The sequence below is a fragment of the Ambystoma mexicanum genome, chromosome 1q (assembly GCF_040938575.1).
Source record: "Ambystoma mexicanum isolate Mex_15411 chromosome 1q, UKY_AmexF1_1, whole genome shotgun sequence".
NCBI classification, from domain to species: Eukaryota; Metazoa; Chordata; class Amphibia; order Caudata; family Ambystomatidae; genus Ambystoma; species Ambystoma mexicanum.
The window spans coordinates 868,288,193-868,311,268 of record NC_090922.1 but is presented as its reverse complement, the minus strand read 5'-3'; the positions used below and the strand labels follow the sequence as shown (position 1 = coordinate 868,311,268).

Sequence of the window (23,076 nt, the reverse complement as noted above, 5' to 3'; positions counted from 1 at the left end):
ACGAGTTCCGCCTGTGAACCCCACTCCTGATTCCATTAGGCTGCGAAATGCAGCTGTAATTTCCTCATCTTGAGTCTTAAGGTATTGCCAAGAGGCAAGCCGCCATGATACCCAGGAGGTGCTGATACCATCTCTGCTGAGAAAGTGATCAATGGCCCTCTTGATGGCTGCGATCTTGTTTTCAGAGGGGGAAAAAACTCTTGGAGCTTGTATCCTAGATGAGGCAGAAGAATGTAAGACCCTGCATCGGCTCCATTTGAGACTGAGATTGATGGAGAATCCCAAGTTGTGTAATGTGTTCATGAGGGCAGAAGAGGTATGCTGGACCGCATCCAGAGAAATTGCCCCGACAAGCCAGTTGTCTATTTATGGGTAGACCTGGTGACCGTGGGCCCTGAGAAGGGCTGCTACTGCATTCATAAGCCTGGTACAGACCCTTGGGGCTGAATTGAGGCCAAAGGGTAGTACCTTGTATTGGAAATGAAAGCCCATGATCCTGAACCGAAGGAGGGACCGATGGGGCTGCCAAATTGGGACACGTAAATCAGCATCCTTCAGATCCAGTTTAACGCTTACCTCTGGGGACCTGCAGGAGTGCCTGCTCCGGTCTGTCGGCGGGTTCTGGTCTGGTCTGTGAATACCTCCGGATGCTGTCCAAAACACTCCATCCGCTCTGCCCACTGCAGGTTGAATCACCCAGTGGCCAGGGAGGCAGGAGTGGCCCAGATAATGGAATCCTGGACGCTCGTGTGTTGCACCTCCTAGGTGTGTAAAGCCAAATGTCACTCCCAGTCTGTTGACAGGTGCATACCCAGTTCCTTCAAAGGAGATATATATATATATATATATATATATATATCGGTGAGCATGTTCAGTTGCCTCAATGAAGTTGTGGTGGTTTAGCCCAGTTTCTTCACTGTGCTGGAGGGTGCCCAGGCCTGCTGTGGCACGCCTATCTACCTTAGAATAGTCCTTACTTGGAGCTGAAGGCACACCCCACGAGGCTGTGGGTAGAATGTCTGTGTGCCTACTGGTTAGCAGTCTATTACAACTCTGCTCTTGTCCTTTTCCCCTGGTGTAGGTGTATTACGAAGGGATTTGTAGCCCTGTGTGCGTGTCGCGGGAACCGCTGCTAAAGGAGGCTTCCCTGGTAAGTAGCATGATGCGATGGTCGGGTGTTGCTGTAGTACTCCGCTTACATTCTTTCCTTTTGTTGCAGGCGGTGGAACGCTGGATGCGGGCGCGACTGAAGAACAGTGGCGTTGCTGGAATCAGATGAAGCCGCGTGCTCATGCGTCCTCAGACAGGTAACTGGGATGAATCCAAACTCGCGTTGTTCCGGACTCGAACTAATGGATCGTAGTGCAGAGCAAATCAGAGAATAGCTTGAACACGTCGTGCAGATCACGCCGTGCGAGGCTGAGTTCACGGCGTCCAAGCTCACGATGCAGGACAAACAGATCCACGGCTGGCAAGCGTCACGCTGGCAGCCGGCGAAAACGCTAAGTGCTGGGTGTGGCCCAGGGCGGGGTTTATATAGCCCTGGGCCCACCCAGCACCACTAGACCACCATGGAAGCTCAGGGGCCATTTTGGATGGGGCAACTGCATCTAAGGGACTGGCAGCAACTTATGTCTGCGCCAGGCAGCCAGCCTTTTAACCCAAATGCTTCCAACATTTCCAGTCCGAGTCCTGAGCTTGCCGGGGATCATGACATCCAGGGAGCACATCCAGTCTCCCCTGCACAGTGTCTCCACAACAAGCGCTGGGGTAACCATTCTGAACTTTTGAAGTGGGAGGGACCTTTCCACCCTGAAACTTTGAAAAGGTTCAGGGTGAAATGTCCAACACAACTCTCAGCCCCGCCTGGTTTTTCTTGTGTATGGTGAAACTCCTGGAATAGAAGCCCATACCCCGTTGGGAGGCTGGGACTTCTCCCACTGCCTGGCTATCTACGAGCAATTGAATTTCCGCCAACAGAGTTGCTGACCCAATCTGTGGGAGTGGTGGAGAGAGGGAGGGAGGTACCAGTAGGCATGGACACTGCGGATAGGATTCCAGAGATCTGCGAACCTCGTGTGCCAATTGTGTGCATGGAAGGCAAGCATCCTTCCCACCCTCCATCCCCCAGCCTCCACCTCACGTGAACCTGGAGGGAGTGTACTGCCCTCTTTTCACTCTGAGGGTGAAGAGGGGGACTGAAAGAAGTCCTCATTCCCAGTCTCCTGCTGCTTGCAGCGGTGTTGGCTCGGAAATAGGTCAGGCTGTCTGGACCATCGTTCTTGGAACCACCGTAACCTGCCGAAGGCCCGACCATTGTCAGAATGCTGGTGCGTTTGAACGTAGGACTTGGACTTTGTGAGGATGGATAAAGACTTCACAGTCTGGGAACTTTTCTTCTTATCCAATTCCTCATCTGTGGTGGAATGGAAGAGGTCGCTACCCTCGAATGGGAGGACCAATATTCATTCCTGGACGTCCGGGTTGAACTTTTTGGCCCGGAGTCAGGTTGTCATATCCGTGGCGATGCAGATGGCACGGCCTAAGGTATCAATATGCGCCACTGTGGAAGCCATATCATCTTGAGCCACCATCCTCTTTTCTGCCAGCCCCCACTTAAAACGTGCCTGACTGTTCACCGAAAATCCTGAAGGAAGTCAGCTATTTCCCACCAAAGCCACTGGTTAAGGGCTACAAGCATGGCATCCGCATTAGAATGACTAAGGTGCAGAGAGTAGACCTTCCCATACGCCTCCAAGATCGTGTCCTCCTTGCCTAGGAGACCCAAGGACGAGGTGGCTGATGAAGACAGCCTTAAAGTATATGGAAGCCGCAGCAACCACCGATAAGTGTGGTATGCTAGCAATACCGGACGGCTACCAACTCCTAAGAGTTGACAGACCTCACACCAAAGGAGGTGGCCTAGCCATTATCCACAAATCCTCTCTACCCATCAAATTAGCCACTAACGTACTATTTCAATCATGTGAACTCCTTACCGCTAAACTTCACCTCTCGTGCAACCGTACCCTCACCATGCACGTCATCTATAGACCTCCAGGACCACTAGGATCCTTTGAAGATGACCTAACCAGTATCCTAACCAATAACACTAAAGACCATGCTCAAATCCTCCTACTGGGAGACTTTAACTTGGGCTTCAATGACTAACGACAAACACGCCCTATCCGTCGCTACAATCTTGAATGACTATGCCCTAACTCAAAAAGTCTGCTCCCCCACTCACGTCAAAGGTAGGACCTTAGACTGGGTTGCTGATCGGAACTGTAACATTAGCATCATCAACATTCTGCCACAATCTTGGACCGACCACTACTTAATTGTATTGAACGCCTCTCTTGACCTCATCCGACCCAAACCTATACTCATGGCCCGCCTCTCCCCACCAGAAGTAAAAAAGATATCACAGCAGAAAGACTCCTACCTCACCTTCTCCCCACACTCGACAATCTAGACATTACTACAGACCCTACTCTGCTTGTGGAAGTATACAACAACACGATGACTAAGGCACTAGACTTGATTGCTCCCACCAAAACTCGCAAAAGTAAACAACTGTCACCTGAACAACTGGTTCACACCACAGCTGAAAGACCTCAGAATCCAAAAAAGAAAGCTACAATCAATTTGGCAACACTCACCCACGGCGGAGAACAAAATCAAATTAGCCACATTTGCCAAACAGTACAAAAAGGAAATTATAACCACCAAAAGGAACACCTTTAACAACAGAATATCTAAGGCTAAATCAGATACCAAGGAACTATTCTCTATTCTTCGGGAAATGGAATCACCCATACCCCCGACTGATAACATCCCTAAAAATAAACTCTGGTGCACTAACCTACAAAATGCCCTCGCGGGCAAAATTAGTCTGCTCCAAACCAAAATCGCTAATAAAAAAGCCGCCCTGCTCCTGCAAACCGAACCCATACCTCACTCAGAGCCGCCCTTAAACCAGCCTAACACCCCTCACCCATTCAGCTTCAGACAAGTAACCACACTAGAGACAGAAAAAATCATACTATCTTTAAAACCATCCAATTGCAAAGGAGACAACTGCCCTCCCCAAATCATAAAAGATGCAGCCAGAGACCTAGCCCCCTTCATCTCTAAACTCATCAATGCATCCTTGAAGTCAAACCTAGTGCCCAATAACCTAAAACACTCCTGGGTGCTCCCCCTCCTAAAAAAACAAACACTTGACCCTGCTATACCGACAAACTACAGACCCATCACCACCGTCCCATTTTTGCTTAAAATCATTGACAGAGCAGCGTATCTGCAAATACAGGATTACTTAGAAGCTAACAATTTACTAGGCTCTCGGCAATCAGGCTTCCGTCCCCTTCATGGAACTGAGACAGCCCTGATTGACCTCAAGACCCAAATTGACGAGCTGAAGGACAATGTCAAATCAGCTATGCTACTCCTCCTTGACCTCTCTGCGGCCTTCGACTTGGTAGATCATGCAGTCTTATGCAATCACCTCAGTTCTGCCGCTCATTTTTCAAGTGATGCCATAGCCTGGGTACATTCCTTCCTAGCAAACCGGACAATGAGAGTATTTTCCCCCCTAGCAGCTGCTGATCCCACACATGTTTCATGCAGTGTCCCCCAAGGATCATGTGTATCTCCAACGTTGTATAACATCTTCACTAAGCCTCTGTTCGACAAGTTGGATAGACTGGGTGTCATCTACACTAATTACGCTGATGACACGCAGATCCTTATTCCTCTCTCAGGCAACTTCTTGGCGGACACAGCCTTAGTGAACAAGATATATCTCCTCATTCAGGCATGGATGGCATCTCACGGCCTCTGCCTGAACGACGACAAAACTGAGCTATTGATCCTCGGCTCAGAGCTGGCCATCAAAAAATTGGACCCTAATTATGCCTCATTTAACATAGACAATAATATCATTAAAGTGATGCCTGCAGTTAAGACTCTCGGGGTCTATCTTGACTCAGCGCTCAACTTCAAGAAACAAACTAACTCACTAGCATCCTCCACTGCATACACCTGTAAACTGATCCGAGCATGCAGACCATTCCTAACGGAAGCTAGTTGCATTACCCTAGCGAACGCACTCATCATATCCAAGCTGGATTACTGCAATGCCCTATACACTGGCTCTAACAAATACATCCATGACAAGCTCCAAACGCTCCAAAACAACGCTATCAGAGCAGCCTTAAACATTCCTAACAGAGTTCATATCTCCACCGCTAGGAAAAATATTCACTGGCTAAAAATCAAAGACAGGATTGCGCTCAAGACCTTATCCCTTACCTCCAAATGCCTCAACAACATAGCGCCCCCCTACCTGGTAAACAGAATCAAGAGAATCTCAAACCGACCCACCAGAATGACGAATGCCTACACATTAGTGGTGCCCAGATATAAAAAGAGCACAGCGGGCGGCTCCAGCTTCCCGGTCATAGCTGCTCAAACCTGGAACAAACTCCCCTTTGACCTCAGAATAGACCAACCCTACACCAGCTTCAGGCGTAAAGCCCTCACCTGGATTCGCTCCCTCGACACTTAGCCCGTCCACCTTACCGCCACTTTTCCCAGAGACTGCGGATGTGCATAACCAGATTACAGGTCGCTAGACTACCTGCTCTATCTACATTTCTGTATTTTGTACTGCCTGTATATGCTTTCCTCTCATCTGTACAACCTTTTTCTTGTATTGTAACTAAGTTCTCAAGTATCCTTGTACTGCCTGCGCCCAGTTACCCTCGCGGGTTTGGTTTTCTTTGCGCTAAACCAAATAAACAAACAAACAAGAGGGTGTGCCGACAAGAAGAGTGTATCCCCCCTCCAACTGCCTGTACTTGGTGTCGAGGCGCCTGTTGGTGGGTTGTGCTGAGTAGGGTTTCAGCCATCCCTTCTTGGCCAGGGCAATGATGTCCTTTAACATCGGAATCCCCGTTCTAGCTGCGGGTCGTAGAGTGAGGACTTCAGCCAGGACCCCCGCTTTCGATTGTTCAACCTCAGGTTTTGGAAGCCCCAAGTATTCCAGCAAACGTATAAGTCTATCATGGAAGGCCTTGGCTGATGATGGCGTGTCGGGTCCTCCTCCTCATCGGTGTCCACTAGGGTGGACGACTGATCTGGAGCCGGTGGAGGAGTGCTGGGAGGCGTAGGCTGAGGTGTGGGGACCGGAGGCTGTTGTGGAACCGGCCTGAGCTGTGGGAGGCAGGAGAGCTGGAATCGTAGGAACGGGCGCGGACAGCTGGGGCTGCGCAGGGGCCTGAGACACTAGATCCATAGGAGGAATGACTATGGGTACTGTCGGCGTGACTGGAGGTAGCATGTCCCTGATAACATCCCAAAGGATGCAGCTCATCTGAGGGGACCTCATCAGTGTGAGAAACTTCTCAAAAAACCTGTCCTTATTGACTGAGTAGAGGCTGGCAGCTGGGGCCTGTGCGTACTCTGCCTTGTGATGAAGGATAAGCTGTAGGCCACGTACCTGGCTGACACCAGTCCCACCTGGACACTAACTCCTACTTGCTCCCCGAAAGAGGTTGGTGTCTGACGAGTGGCTGTCTTGTCTCGCACGGTGGCCATCTTGTCGAGCTGCATGCCTCGTACCTGCGTTGTGGTGCCTGGCTCGCTGGGACCGGCCTCCTCCAGGACTCTTAGGGGTGGAGCTTGAGGCATACCCTGCACCTCAGGACCAAACCTGGCAGGCGTAGCGCCCTCGGCTGAACTGCTCGTAGTGCTGCATACAGGCACCCCCTCAGACATTTGTCCAGTACCAGAGGGTAGCCCCTCGGGTGGACACCCAGTAAAAGAACCTTGCAGTCCCTCAGTGCTGTCTCAGGAAGGATCTAGCGACCCCTCAGCCTGACGGCCGGTAACTGGATGAGCCTCGGTACCTGCACTGGTGTGAGGACCAGAGCGGTCAGTCCCACTCAAGCATTTCCTAGGGAAGGAATTGCCCTTGCGGGCTGCGATGGAAGAGAGGCCCTATATTGGACCTTGATCTGTGCTTGACGAAATACTTCAAGTCCTCTGGAGGTGACTTCACAAAGAGCTCCCTCCACCTTGCTAGCCTGTTCTTCAGAGCTCGAGGTGAGTGTCGCACGCTGTACAGCGCTCCCAGCCGTGGTCGAGGCCAAGCAAGCAGAGGCACATCACGTGGCGGTCAAGCGTAGGGAAGAGCCCTTTGCAGGCTAGACAACTGCTGAAGCCCAACGACGTAGACATGCGCCGGGGAGGAGCATGGCGCAAGAGGACTGAGTACCTGGTTAAGGATTAGAAGAAAAGACAAAAAAAAAGACAGTATCCGGGGAAGTGCATGGAATTTCAAGGCCGAAGCCAAACCCAGGATCGCTGGTGAAAGCGGTCCGTTCCCATCAACGTGGAAGAGGACTGGAGAGTGGCAGCAGTGAGCGGAGTCAGGGGAGCGCATGCTTCCAGGGCCACACTCCCACACTTCCAATTTAAAGGGGAAGAAGATATTTTCTGGTGAAAAAGGTTCAGTCTCCTGTTCCCAGTATGGAGTAAAGGGGATGGGACGCAAGAGTATAATAAACAAAGAGCAGAACTCGAATGATAGGAAAGAGGTGAGTGTAGTAGGTTGAGTTTTAAATCAGGTCAACCCTCCCTCGTCTGGAACAACAAGGGCTGCATCCATGCCCGTAGATGGGGGAAATCTCACCAATGAGACTAAGACCAAGAAATTGGCTTTTCTACCTGACATTTCTGGTCAAGTTTTTGACAAGTTAAGGGTGACTGAGGATAACCTTTAATGAAGCACGGCTTCAGAGCACTGATATGGAACATGCAAGGCTCCAGTTCCTTTAAATCTAAGGCAATAAAAGAAGCTATATTTGGCAGCCATGACACTGCGTGTGCGAAAATGAGCTAAAAAACATGCCACTGGCAGGCAGCCATTTTGGACATTAATTTCCAAAACTGAAAGGCTACATTTCTGCAAGCTCAGTCAGTGACATGCGTTCTGCCACGGTTGCGATGAGTTTATTTGGAAGTAGATGAGCTCATTATGGAGGATAGCTTGCGTATTGTTCGATGAAGGACGCGCATAGAAGGGAGTCAGAGTTGTGCTGGTGCAGTGAAAAGGGGTGCTGAGAACGAGCGCGAGGGAGAGAAGTTGGGTTTTCCACTCTTTTCTCCCCATGCTTGCTGTCTGTCCTTCGGCCAGGGGCAGTTGGTAACCGTGAAGGGGCAGGGATTTGCTCCCCATGAAGAGGAGAGGTATTCCTAATGAAAGATCAGAGAATTGGAACCCTGAGTGATGAAGTCTCGCTGAGAGGGAGGACGCTCTGCTCCAGACTCCGTTAGTACATGCAATCGCTCTGCCCACCTGCCTTGGGACTGGGTGGTGTTGCATTGGCTGAGATCACGTCTTCTTCAACTGCATTAACAGTGATGCAACCCATCTACTTTTATTTTATTCATTTGTGTATGTATAACCAAAGCTATTCATGTTCAGAGCCGTTTGTATGTTTCTATCTGGTTTAAATAAAGGGCCTTTAAAGAGCCAATTATATTCTAAATAGAAGTGTGTGTCATTGCCTCCCTGAGTGCAAGAACTTTTGGTCCGTGAATCAAGGTGAGTGGTTGTGGATCCCTTGAGTGGTTGTGGATCCCTTGCATGTGATCAAAAAGCAAAACAATATTGTTCCAGGAAACATTGTTTAATTGAGCATTTCAAACTGGATGGATTTCTAATAGTAGAACAGCTGGCGATACAGGGAAAGAGTGGACGACCAGCATGCAGCCTTGTGATTGCAATTCGAGCCGCTTTGGGTCACAGTCGCGAAAGAATGCCAACCACAACTTGGGGTCGTTTGGCTGTCTTCGTAACATTGAGATGATCTAGCCCCCTCAAGGAGATAGTGGTTGTGTATTGGAACCCGACCTGTTCTAATCCAATGGACTTTCAAGTCATTGTTTAACTTGTTAAGAATTAAGATCACATACCGATACGCTGGTATAATATCAGGCAATTTAAATTTCCAATGTATTAAAACACGATGGCAGCAGATCTTTTGAGCCGCAAGAGATTAAAACCTGCTCCTAACCAATTTCATAAGTCGAAAACTCAGTTCATCAAGTTAATGAAGATTATGTAAGAGGAGGAGCTCAAAACTGACTACTTCAAACACCAAAGGTAGTTAAAAAATTGAAGATGTTCTCTGGGCCAAGAGAAAGGGAGCTACAAAGCCAAATGTTATGAAGAGGCACTTGGGAGACAGACTGTTCCATCTTTTATCTATTTTAGATAGCCCATGTAGGCATCATCACCATGTATGTATATGAACTTCAAAATATGTTGGTTACAAATATTCATGCTTAACCAGTTGGCAATACATTCAATTTACCTTCTCATCCGGAATTGTGTTCGACATATCTGAATGATTTATCATAGCCGGTATTCCTCCAAGATTTGCAACTGCAGCATTCAGCAGAAGAAAGTTTTTCTTCTCATTCTCCAACAACTCTTTATACTTGTCTGAGGTAGTAATTGCTTAACATAAAGACAAGAACATTTATTTTAAAACACAAAGCAAGATAAAAAACGCTGTCAGATGGATCACAGATATGCATATTATGTAACAACCTTATGTTGAGGAAAACAAAAGAATGAAATGTGCACGTAAAGAATATAATTAAATTTAAATAAACATGCAAATTATTTACTATAGAAGTCAGTAATCAGCACATGTTATTGAAGATTCAGGGCCCTTCAGATTGTTGCGCTGCCTGGAAACACTGCAACATTTAACTGTATAGGTATGTTTGAATAAACCCAGTCATGATCACTTTAGCAGTTCAGCTGAGCTTGCTGCGATCTTCAAAATCGTGCTCATCACCCATAACCCTCACAACATTGTTTGTCATCAGTGTCTCATCAGCCTGTGAGGATTGTGATGAATCCAGTAGAGCCATTATCTCTTCCCATGTGGCCAGGGGAAGGCAACCGCTACCTGATACTGACCCCAGCGGCGGCTTTATGCGGGAAGATCACATAGGATGAAACGACTGCCACAGAGATGTTATAACTTCACTGGATGAAACACTGTATTCCCCCCGTTTCCCAAATGAAGACCCTCTGACATCCAGCACATTAATAGCATATTGTCATTTAATGGTTCCCCATTTTAGAGGGAACCAATCAATCTTGTGTTTCCAAAATTCAAGTCAGGATCCCACCTATGACCCAAACACCCATAACTCGCAGATACCACCTTCTGCTTCTTTTATGCCTTGTTGTACACATCCCAAGAAAAACATTTGAGAAGTAGAAGCCCAAACATTCATGGACTCTCAACCCCCATAATCACTCTGAGACGAGGAGGTGGATGAGAGCGTTTGTGTCAAAATTAATAGTTACCGTAGTGACTAACGTACTCTTAGTCCATAGTCCCCTTTCCTCCATACTGCATGGGCGTCCCTCGCTAGGGACGGCAGACAATCATTTTCACCAGAAAAAAACTTTCCTTTAAATTTAGAGGTGCGCAGGCTGCAGCCCTGGGAGCATCCGCTCCCCTGACTCTGCCCAACGGCACCACTCCTCATTCCCCACTGACACGTTGACAATATTTAACATAGCCTAATGACAACAGTTTTAGTAGGGGGGAGGATGGTGGGACGTATGGAGGAAAGGGGACTATGGACTAAGAGTATGTTGGTCATTACGGTGAGTAACTATGAATTACTCTTATGTCCCATCCCCTTTCCTTCATACTGGCGATTACAACTGAATGAAGCCCTAGGGTGGATAGACCACCATCCTTAAGAAAACAGATTCCTTAGAACCGCCTGTCTGAAATCCGCAGCTGACTTGGAGCCGGCGTCCAAACAGTAGTGCTTACAGAAAGCCGAAGGGGTGGCTCAGGTGGCCGCCAGGCTGATGACGTGCCACAGAACCTGCCGTTGGAATGCAATGGCTGTGGACTTGGCTCTGACAGCTTGGGCGTGCATGTTAGCTGGCAGCGGCTTGTGCTGCACCTTGTAGGCCTCCTTGATGTCCGAAAACATCCACCTTTCTATATATGCCTTGGATGCCCGATACCCAGGTTGAGGAAGGCCTAAGTACTCTGTCAAACCTGCAAGCCGCTCGTGGAAAGCCTTGGCTGATGATGGTGTGTCGGGTCTTCCTTGTCTGTGTCCACTAGGGCATCTAGCTGGCCCGGAGCGGGTTGAGGAGGGCTGGGCGCCGAGGGCTGAGGCGTGGAAACCGGAGCCATAGGCTGCAGCAGAGGATGGTATGGAACCGCCTGAACTGTGGGCAGCAGGAGAGCTGGAATCGAAGGAGTCAGCATGGGCAGCAGGGTCTGCACCATGGCCTGCAGTGCTGGAGCCATACGAGGAATTACTATTGGTGCAGGCGGAGGGGCCAGACGGAGCATGTCCCTGATCACATCCCTAAGGATGGACCCCATCTGTGGTGATCTCATGAGCGTGGGGAACTTTTCAAAGAACGTGTCCTCACAGGCCGGTGGGGTGGCAGGTGATTTTGACGGTGTAGCGGGCGGCTGCTGGGGCCGGTGCATACTCTGTCTAGCAAGCTGCGGGGTAAACCTGCCCTGAGCTGCAGAAGGATAAGCTGTAGTACATGTACCTGGTTGATACCAGTCCCACCTTGTAACTCATTCTCCCTCCTGCTTTGTTCCGCAGGGCAGTATCGGATGAGCTGGCCATCTTGTCTGGCGCGGCGGCCATCTTGTCGAGCTGCATGCCACGTGCCGAAATCGTGGTGCTTGGCTCACTGGGCCCAGCCTCCTCCAGGACTCTTGGCGATGGAGCACGAGACCTACCCTGCACCTCGGGCCACGGCCTGGTAGGCCTGTCGCCTTAGGCAGCATCGCCGGTAGTGCTGCGTGCAGGCGCCCTCTTGGACATGTTGCTGGTAAAAAGGGCATAGCCCCTCGGGTGTACACCCGGTAAAAGAACCATGCAGCCCCTCAGCACTGTTTCCAGAAGGATTTAAAGACACCTCGACCTGAAGGCCGGTAGCTTGATTAGTCTCGGTACCCCTGCCAGTGTGAGAACCTGAAAAGTTCCTCCCGTCAGGGTGTTTCCTTGGAAAGAAGTCGCCCTTGCGGGGTGCACTGGAAAAGAGCGGCCCTCCCTCGAGCCTTGACTTATGTCTGACCAAGTTCTACAAGTCCTCTGGAGGCAACTTCTCAAAGAGCTCCCTCCACCTAGCTAGTCTCTTCTTCAGAGCATGTGAAAAAAGTGCATCACAAGCGGTACAACCATCCCTTCTGTGCTCGGGGCCAAGGCAGCAGAGGCAAAGAGCATGGGTATCTGATGTAGGAACAAAAGAGCCCCTCGCAGGCTGGATGCCTGCTGAGTAGACATGCGCTGGGGAGGAGCGTGGTGCCAGAGGACTGAGTAACTGATTGATAAAAGACAGAAGATATCTGGGGAAGAGCGCGTGGTATTACATGGCCAAAGCCAAACGCAGGAGCGCTGGTGAAATCGGTGCGTTCCCGTCGACGCAGAAAAGGGGACTGTGGAGTGGTGCCGGTGGGCGGAGTTAGAGAAGGGCATGCTCCCTGCGTGCCTCTAAATTTCAACTGGAAGGTTTTTTCTGGTGAAAAAGGTTCCGCCTTCTGTCCCTAGCGAGGGCCGCCCATACAGTATGGAGGAAAGGGGACGGGACGTAAGATCATCATGTACCGAAAGTGCAACGCACAGGCGAGCTGTTTTTCTAGGCCTACATTGCGTGAGAAATTTAAACATGGTGACTGCTCTCAGGAGTTCAGCAGTGCAGGAGAAGACGGTACACTACAGGCAGAGGCACACAGAAAAGGTTACTGGGACAGAAGGAGGGATGCCACAGATGAGCAGGAAAAGCCATGGAGATTTGAGGAGCTGCTTGGAGGCTCCTGTGTGTTAGGCCACTCATGGAAGCAGCGTTCATCCGTCCCGAACGGCAGGGGAAACCAGTGTGTGAACGCTGAGACCTCGGCTGACTCCAGGGTGGAAAACGAACGAAGCAGCTGTTCCACCAAAGATGCAGGCAGAGTCAGAGACGCAGCAAATGACCAGTGAGTCGACCCAAAGCAGCAAGGAACTGCGGGGCATTCAGACAAGCGTGTTAAGCCGCATTTGACAATTATAAGATTTTTACTGATGAAGAGCATAAGAAGAATATTTGAAAGCAGTCAAGATAAAGTATCACAATATCCAATAAGAAGAATGTTTATATGTAGACAAGACAAATTGTCAAGAGAAACCCCAATCCAATACAGGTGCATGAGGTGCCAGTGTTGGGGAGAAGTTTGAGCAAGTGCTACCAAAGGCCAAGATACCAAGTACCTCACGGTATAGGCAATATTTGGAAACCAAGGAACTGTTAATCAATTCAGAGAAGTCGTGGCAGACAAGTACACCATGCAGTTAAACTTGTGTAAATATTCCTGGCAAGCGATTATGCCAGGTAATTGAGATTGATTAAAAGAACTATAAAAAAAAACCTAGCAGTGTATACCAGGTGGATGAGATTGAATGAAGATTCCTGGCAGGGCAGTGTTAGGCAGAATTATATGCAGTACCCTTTGGGAACACCACATACAATTAAGACTACAAGTGACAGTACAAATTCACCTTTGGAACAAGCCTGTACTACACAGTCAAAGTGGTAGCAATAGCTGAGCAGCCAGACCTATCTCAAGAGTAAGTGAGCAGTATCAGATAGTTACACAAAGGACAGAAATTACTATGATTCAGGCAAACACTGACTCAAGGTTTTCAAGTAAAAGAATATACATTTATTTCACTCTTCGGTTGTATAACATTACACTATTATAAGCAGTCTAGAAATCACACTCTTAATACACCACACCACTTCCCTTCCCTTAAATTCCAGACAAGTTAAGCTCACAAAATGAAGTGGGAGCAAAATGGCACTCCAGCAATTTAAAAGGGAGGGAAAGACAAAGTTATTAGAAATTAGGCAACACAAACAGGTAAGTAATCAGAGCAAGTGAACATGAGGAACTACAGTGATAGAATCATCTAGAAAAGGCTTAGGGTCAAAGTCAATGGGTCAAAAGTCTGTTGCTCAAATCACACAGTTCAGGGTAGTTCGCAGTAAAGTTTGTGTCACGGATTCCGGACGAAGTTGGTTGACAGAAAAGTTAGTTCAAAGAGAAGAGAAGGACAAGCCCTCGGATTTGAGAAAGATTTCAAACACTTTCACCACAGTTGAACGAAAGGAACAATCGGATTTGCACAGTACCTTAAAACAGAGAGGAAGCTGTAGCTGAGGCGGACGTTCCTGGTAGTTCCTGCAGGCTCACGGTTTCTGAAGCGACTGTCGGACTGACAAGAAGTAGGAAGACTGGAGGGTTCTGCACTACCCTGGGAAGAAACCAGCAGCAGAGCAAAGGAATGAATAAAAGGTGCGCTCCTTAAAACCCAGACGGGGTCCGACCTTCCTGGCTATCCGGCCCACTGTAGCTCTGTACAGCGAATTCGACCAGAGGAGGGGTCCTGGCTTGTAATTTGGGCAAACTGGTTGGTCCCACCAGCTCCAAGGAAGGAGTTTCCTTGGTGATCTTCTCTGTCGTCGGATTTGGAAGATTTGGACCTGCAGCAGGGCTTCACCGAGCGGTTCAGTCATTGTAGGGGTCCTCTTCTTCCAGTTCCTCGTTGGTTCTTTCGTTCCAGTGGCGACTCTGCCTTTCCAGTCCCAGAGACCAGCTTTTTATGCAGTTTTCCCCCATTCATACGGCCTGGCTGTCAATCACACAGCAGGGTGGCTGGCCTGGCAAGGACAGTCCCCTCAGCCAATCAAACAGGAGTGCGACTTGGGTTACCAAGGGAACCCATGGCAGGGGTCCGAAGATCCCTCCCTCACATCCTGCCTACCCAGGCTTTCAGGCGCCTTAAGGAGGGCTTCTGTGCAGAAGCCCACGAAAAGACGGCGAACAAAGGGATCACCCCGGTTTGGCGCGAAGAGTAAAACACGAGAAAGACTTTAAAAGAAATGGCGAATAAACACAGCCGTAGCCAAAATAAAATGTATTTGGTCAAGCTGGTTTATGTTCGAGGCTAATATAATACCCTAAAACAATACCATGGTTATATATGATAACCGTGGTAGAAAAGTTAGGGTAGTTACCACTGCCACCAGCCAAGTCTTGATGTAAAGGGAGCAAAACAATGCTCCAAGAGACAGACAAAAAGGGATAAGAATGAACTGTTTCCAATACTCCATGCAAGATGGGGTGTACTGGGTCTGTGGTTTAAAGTGAGAAAAATAAAGTTAATGGCGACTACCTTTTCTGGGGGACAGTAGTCAGCCCCAGAAAATGGAATCATGGGGCAGTCTTAAAGACAACCCTGTGTCACTGCACTGAAGGTGCTATGTAACACATGAAAAAATATGAGGCCATGGAGAAGGTGAGGCTCCAGTGCCCAAGATCACTCAAAAAGTGAAAAAACACACAGCAACACACATCTAAGAGTGGGAAAAAGGCTCACACTCTTACCAGGTGAAAAAAATAAACCCTAGAAATCCAGCAAAGCTGCTGAGGGACTCATTAGGTAAGGGAAATCAGCCATTTATGAGAATTCTCCCTAACAGGGAGTACACCAGTCAATTTGCAGTTAAAGGAACAAATCTTACAGCAAGAACTTTGCAAAGCTTGTGCTTAAGCAAGAACGTTGCGAGTGCAATTAAGGAACAAAGAAACAGTTGAAGTGGGACCCTTGCCAGCCTATTCATGAAATTGGGGGACGGAAACCACAACCTGGATCCAAGGGTCTTCACCATGGAGAACATGTTTGCTGAAATCATTATTGCATTTTGTTTTTAACACTTTTTGCTAACATCAAGAAAGACATTTCCTTCCATCCTTAATTTTGTTTTAGTGTAAGGATAAGAGGTTTTGGACACAAGTACGTCTTTTAGAATGTTCCTTAGTTTTGATATTTAGGTAGGGAAACTCCCCTTCGGAAAGGGCAAGTTAGCCAGTTTCCTAACCCATTACTGTTTTAATAAATGTCTTTACTTGAGCAGTTGAATACATTGTGTCTGATTCTCATTTCTGACCCCCTCGCATGCTTTAGTGAGTCTTCACAGCTGCCTGTGGTTCGGCTTTGTGACCTGACCCTGCTGCTACTTTGAAGCCAAGTTTGTCTCATTATAACAAGCCCCGCCTACTGTCTCCAGTGCATCCCTCCTCCGACAGCATGGCCACTGCAGAGCCCTACACCCTTGGTAAGGCTGGGTCTGCAGGACCTGGACACCAGGGTTGAGGAAGACTCTGGAAACCCCAGTTAGTGAGGATTTTTTAGCTTTTTCTCAAGCCCTGCTGCTGTTCCAGCACACCTCGCCTCTAACGCTGCACGACCAAGGGAAGACCACTCCTGTCTGATGGTCCCAGACCACAACCTTTTCGGAAGAACCTTGTGGGGAGTGTTTGGGCGAGCAAGTCGGTGCCAGCTCAGATCAGTTCCTGTGCGGTATCCGTTAGCCAAAGTCTGACAATACAAGCGTTTATCAGATATCAGGCGAACCACATCAAATCTGTTGAACAGAGCAAAGGAGAAAACTTTACAAAGGGCAAAGCTAAAAATGAAAAAGGATTTCTGGTACTTTTTGCTGTTGGGAACAAAAATAAAAAGTTACTCACCGTAGGGACTAGAATACTCCTAGCCCTTAGTCTCCTTTCCTACATCCTTGTGGATACCCCAGACATGGGGACAGTGGTATCAGAACCTTTTGCAGTGTAAAAAAAAAAAAGTTTCCCTTTAAATTTAGTGTAGCGCACGGGACGCGCCCCTGGGCATTTGACCCCTGGTGACACATCAGATGCTGGAAAACCTGGCTATACAATTATACAGGCTTATTGGCCTACTAAGGGAGGAAGGAGGGTGGGACATACTGGAGGAAAGGGGATCAAGGTCTATGAGTACTTTAGTCACTACGGAGAGTTACTTTTCTATGTCCGGTCCGCTTTCCTCCATCCTTGTGGGTGATGCTATCGAAACATGAGAACTGGGCAGAGTACCCAAATGCAGATAAACTAGCTGGAGGTGAAGAGGTTTCTCAGAATCCCTCGTCTTTCCTGGAACTGGTGTCCAGAGAGTAATGCTTGCGGAACGGCGACAGCGTGGCCCACGTGGTCGCCTCCCTAATTGCTTCCCATGTGGTGTGCCTTTGGAAAGCCACTGCGGTTGCCTAGGCCCTTACCGTGTGGATACCTGGAGGCACCTTCTTTCCAGTGGCCACATATGCCTCTGAAATAGAGAGGACCATCCAAGAGGCGAGGGAGGCCGTCGATGGCTGGGTGCCGGGAGCAGAGCTCCCAAACATCACAAACCGCGCTTCTGATTTCATGAAACGATTTGTGCAAAAAAGACAAAATGTGAGCTCTCTCTGCAGAGGTTAGGCAAAATCCTGTGCAGTGCCCTTAGGGACCACTACACACAATTAAGACTACAAGTGGTAATACAAGTTCACATTTGGTACAAGCCTGTACTACTATGTTAAAGTGGTAGCAGTAGCGGAGCAGCCAGGCTTATCTCAAGAGTATATGAGCAGTAGCAGAGATTAAACAAAGGGACCACAATTACTGTGACTCAAGCAAACACTGACCCAAAGTTTCAGGTAAAAAGTACATTTATTATTTTAAACCATCTGTTATAAAACACAACACTTCTATAAATTCAAAACCACACGTAAAATACACTACACACAAACAATTCACTTGGTACAGTATAACTCAAGGTAAGTACCCTATGTTTTAATGGACCGGTGTTGTGAAACGAAAGACGTTACCAGGAATACATTGTTAGGCAGAAACCTGTGCAGTTCCCTCTGGGACCACTGCAAAAGATTTAAGACTACAGGTGGTTGGCAGTAAAGCCAATTGGTAGCAGTCTGTACCACCCAGATTTACCTGGTAGCTGTGGCTGAGCAGTCAGACTTCTCTCAAGAAGAGTTAGGCAGTATACAGAGTATTCACAATAGGTCAAAAGAACACAGTAGAACAAGCAAACACTGACCAGAGCTTGGTGTAAAAGAGATATAATTATTTATTTAAAAGAAACACATCTAGTTAAACACACTGGCACTAATATCAAGCAGTTCAAAAACACAGTCACTAAAAGATATGCACTCCCTTCAACGATTATTAGACAAGTCTTAAGTAAATCAACACTTATTTTCAGACAGCGGTGAGCGCTTAACGAAGATGGCACTCTAATCAATCGGTTAAAAAGGGAGAGAAAGGCAGAGCAAAGATAGAAACAGATCCCAACACTTTCGGAAGAACACAGTAGGAGAAAAAGGCAGGTTAAAACTGTAAAGTCAAAGTTAACAAGGCCGGACCCACTTTAAGAGGCTCCGGTCGAAATGTGTCCCAGGTCACACGGTTAAAAGTGCCCAAAAGTCTCAATAGTTCAGAAGGAGTTGGATCAACAGAAAGGGACCAGTTATATGGTCAAGGCGGCCAGCCCAGTCCAGAAGGTTAAGGGTTTATTTTTACCTTGTAGCAATCTTTAGACAAGGAGGCCTGGCAGACACGGTACCTTAAAATGGTGAGCGCTCCAGCGGGGGGGATGTTGTTCCTGGCAGCGGGTGCAAGTCGGTGCTTTGTCCGGGGGAAGAGAGGATCTTGTCGGGGAGGAAAGCAGGAGTCCGTTGCACTGCCAGGGAAGAAACCAGCCGCAGAGTTCTCAATTAAAAGGAGTGGTCCTTTTATTTGCGGTCCAGTGGCGAGTGGCTATCCGGTTGCCGGGGTGCTTGGCACAGGCAATTCGACCACAAGACGTCCTGGGATGCGAGAAAAGAAGGTAAACTGGTTGTGCCCACCAGTCAGGGGAAGAAGACTCTCCAGCAGGTCGTTGGGAAGTGGTGAGTCCGTTCAGCCGGGCTCCACCGGTGGTGTCGTAGCAGGTCGGCTCACCTTCTCCTTCGTCGGATTTTCATGTCCTGTGGCGACTTCTGAGGTTCCAGTCCCAAAAGCCCTGCTTTTATGCAGCACACCCCCATTTACTCAGCCTAGCTGTCAAACATGCTGTGGCACCAGCTCAAGGAAGAAGCTGGTGCCACAGCAGTTGTTCCTGGTAGTTTCCTGCAGACCCACGGTTCCTGATGCTTCGGTCGTGGTGATGAGAAGGACGACGTCTGGAGGGGTCTGCACTACACAGGGATGAAGCCAGCAGCAGCGACGGTGAATAAAAGGTGCACTCCTTTAAAAACAGGAGAGGCTCTTCAGATGGCTATCCAGACCACTACAGTAGTGTGCAGCAATTTCGACCACGAAGGGGATCCGCTGGCTGTGGAAGATGAGCTGGTTGACCCCAGCAAGCTCAAGGCAAGACGACTCCGGACTGGATCTTCTATGGTCATCGAAGGGTAGATAGCTCAGGACTGCAGCAGGGCTTCACCGGGACGGGGTAGTTGCAGCAGCCATCTTCTTCTCCACTTCTCTTCGGTTCCTTGTAGTTCCAGTGGCGACTCTGACTTCCAGCCCAAGAGTCCTGCCTTTTATGCGAAAATCCCCCATTCACACAGCATGGCTGTCAATCACGCAGCAGGGGGTTGTCCGGCTCCGACAACCACCTCAGCCAATCATGGCAAATTGCGACTTGGGTTTCCTAGGATACCCTATGCAGGGGGTGACTACACCCCTCCCTCACATTCAGCCCACCTAGACGCCTAGGAGGGCTTCTTTGCAGAAGCCCGCCAAAAGACAGTGAACCAAGAAGGCAAACCTGGTTTGCCACGCAAAGTAAAACACAAGAAGGACTTTAAAAAAAAAAAGGCGAATAAACCCGACCAGAGCCAAAAGAAAGTATTTGGTCAAGCAGGTTTATGTTCGAGGCTAATATAATAGCCTAAAACAGTACTACGATTATATAGTATAAACACGGTGGAAAAGTTAGGGTAGATACCACTGTCACCAGCCAAGTCTAAATGTTAAAAGAGCAAAACAAGGCTCTAGGGAGTACAGATAAAAAAGGGCTAAGAAGTAACCCTTTCCAATACTCCATGTAAGATGGGGTATACTGGATCTGTGGTTAAATGACTATGTAAAGTTAATGGCAACTTTACGCTTTTCTGGGGGACAGTAGTCAGCCCCAGAAATGGAGTTGGTTGGAAGTCTAAAAGACAACCCTGTGTCACTGCACTGAAGGTGCTGTGTAACACACAAAAGAAGGGGGCTACTGAAGTTGTGTACTCCACAGTCCACAATCAGAAAAACAGATGAAATACACATTAGCAAAACATGGGTAAGAGTGGGGGAAAAGCTCACACTCTTACCAAGTGGAAAAAATAACTCCAGAAATCCAGCAAAGCTGCTGCGGGACTCACTAGGCAAGGGAAATTAGCCATTGAATGAGAATTCTCCCCAACACCAGATCCAAGGAATGGTGCGCCCTAACCGCATCAGAATGCGGATTAGGGAAGAATACTGGCAAGCGGATCTTCTGATTTAGATGAAATGGGGAAACCCCATTGGGCAGATTTTTGGGATGAGTGCAGAGAAGGAACAAGTTACTTACCTGTAACTGTTGTTCTCCAGCATGGGTCTGGCATGGATTCACATGCTCATGAATATTCCCCGTCGTCAGGCTGGGAATCCTCGGTAAAGAAAAAACCAGTATCAGTTTCGTTTCTGATCTGTCTTTCGTAGTAATAACCAATCACTGGTCTCTGCGTCATACTGACCACAGCCAATGACTGCCCTCTACCTAAGCACCGCCTCTGGCAGCCATCTTCAGATTTGGAAGCACGTGAAGTGGCAGTATGACCAAGTGAAGAGCCGCAGAGGGGTAGGCGGGAGGGTTCGCATGTGAATCCATGCCAGACCCATGCTGGAGAACAACAGTTACAGGTAAGTAACTTGTTCCTTCTCCAGCATGGGGTCTGGCATGGATTCACATGCTCATGAATAAAGAATACATTGCAGTACACACATGCACAACCACGGGAGGTGGCAAAGGCTCAACATTAAGCATCACATCAACTCAACATTAAGCATCTTACCTCCTCACCAGGCTCACCTCAGGCGAACAGGTTGCGCAGCACTGCTTGGCCGACCCTGGACTCCTCCCTGGAATCCCGGTCGACGCAGTAGAATTTCGTGAAGGTGTGCGTCGACCTCCACGTAGCAGCCCTGCATATGTCCAGCAGGGGCACACCAGATAGGAACGCCGTGGTAGCTGCGATCGCTCTGGTGGAATGGGCTCTCGGACGGCCAGGCAGCGGTCGGTTTGCCAACCGGTGACAGTACATGATACAGCCGGAGAGCCATCTGGAGATGGAAGCCTTCGAGAGAGCCTTCCCCTGATTGACAGGTCCAAAGTTCACAAAGAGTTGTGACGTCTTCCGAAAACCCTTCGTGCGGTCCACGTAGAACTTCAGCGCTCTAGCTACATCCAGCGAGTGCAAAGTCCTATCAGCCGGCGACGAAGGCGACGGGAAGAACACAGGTAACACCAAGGGTTCGTTGAGATGGAAGTCCGACGGTACCTTGGGCATGAAGGAGGGGTGCATCCTGAGCACTACCCTCGTGTCGTGGAAAGTCAAGTACGGGGCCTTGCAGGAAAGGGCCTGGATCTCTCCCACTCGTCGTGCGGAGGTGATGGCCACAAGAAAAGCTGTTTTCCACGATAGAAACTTCAACGGGGCCGAGTGCAGAGGCTCGAACGGAGGTCCCATGAGCTTGGTCAGCACCACGTTGAGCTCCCACGCCGGGGCCGGAGCCTTCACCGGCGGGAACGATCTGAACAGTCCCTTCATGAACTCTTTCACCAGACGATGAGACCACAAGGACGTCCGCCCCGTGGTTCTGGTGTATCGGGAGATCGCAGCAAGATGAATCTTGATGGACGCGTGTGCCAGACCAGCCTTGGCCAGCGTCAGCAGGTACGGCAGTACTTGGGGAGCCGTAATCCGTAGAGGGTTAATCTTCTGTGCGTGGCACCAGACAGAGAACCTCTTCCATTTGTGTCCGTAGCATTTAAGAGTCGAGGACGCCCTGGCCTTTGCAAGAACCTCTCTGCAATCGGCCGGTATGTCATATCCTCCAAACTCTAGCGCTGCAGGAGCCAGGCCTGCAAGTTCAGCGACTTCGGGTCGTGGTGGAGGATGGCGCCTCCTACCCTGGAGAGTAGATCCGCGTCCGCCGGCAGCTTGATCGGCGGGGACGCTGACAAGTCCAGAAGGTCCGGGAACCATATCTGCCTCGGCCACGCAGGTGCAACGAGGATCATCCTGCACCGTGACCTCTTGAGCTGGTTGACGAGCCGGATTAGCAGAGGCAATGGAGGGAACGCGTAGAGGAACAGGCCCTCCCAGGGGAACGAGAAAGCATCGCCCATGCTCCTCGTCTGGGGAAACCTGCTGGCGAACCTCCGGCACTTGGTGTTCGTCGCCGTCGCGAACAGGTCGATCTGGGGTGTGCCCCACCGTCGGAAGAGGCGATCCACCAGATCCTGCCGTAGTTCCCACTCGTGGCACGAGCGTAGCTCCCTGCTGAGTGAGTCGGCGATGGTGTTTTTTATCCCTGCCAGATGAAACGGCACCAGAAAAATCCCTTGGGCGACGGCCCAATGCCACAGGTCCTGAGCCTCCTTGGACAGCGCTGGGGACCTGGTTCCGCCCTGTTTCCTGATGTAAAACATGGTGGTGGTGTTGTCGGTGAAGATCCTCACCACCTTGCCCTTGAGGGACGGAAGGAAGGACCTGAGGGCCCAAAACACTGCACGGAGCTCCAGGACGTTGATATGCAGGGACTTCTCCGTCGGGAGCCATAGTCCCCTTGCGTGCAAATTTTCGGTGTGCGCTCCCCACCCTTCCAGGGAGGCATCCGTGGTCACAGTCTCCTGGTGGGCTGGGGTCTGGAAGTCCATGCCCGCCGTCAGATGCGCGCGGGTGCCCCACCACCGTATCGCTCGTCGGAAACTCTCGTCGAGCTTGATCCTTTCCTCGAAGCTGCCCGTCGTCTGGATCCAGCGCGCATCCAGGAATTCTTGCAACGGGCGCATCCGGAGCCTGCACATGGGAATGAGGTAGATGCAGGAAGACATCATCCCGAG

General features: G+C 49.4%; 1 protein-coding gene across 2 annotated transcripts in view; it reads right to left on the bottom strand.

The window, feature by feature from the left end:
* ASPM (assembly factor for spindle microtubules) overlaps nucleotides 1-23,076 on the bottom strand; it is a 1,022,684-nt gene that overhangs the window by 526,842 nt on the left and 472,766 nt on the right. For both annotated transcript variants that reach the window (XM_069641523.1, XM_069641524.1), the window contains exon 16: nucleotides 9,387-9,532. In XM_069641523.1, coding sequence (XP_069497624.1) covers nucleotides 9,387-9,532 — 146 coding nt within the window. The remainder of the gene's footprint in view (nucleotides 1-9,386; nucleotides 9,533-23,076) is intronic.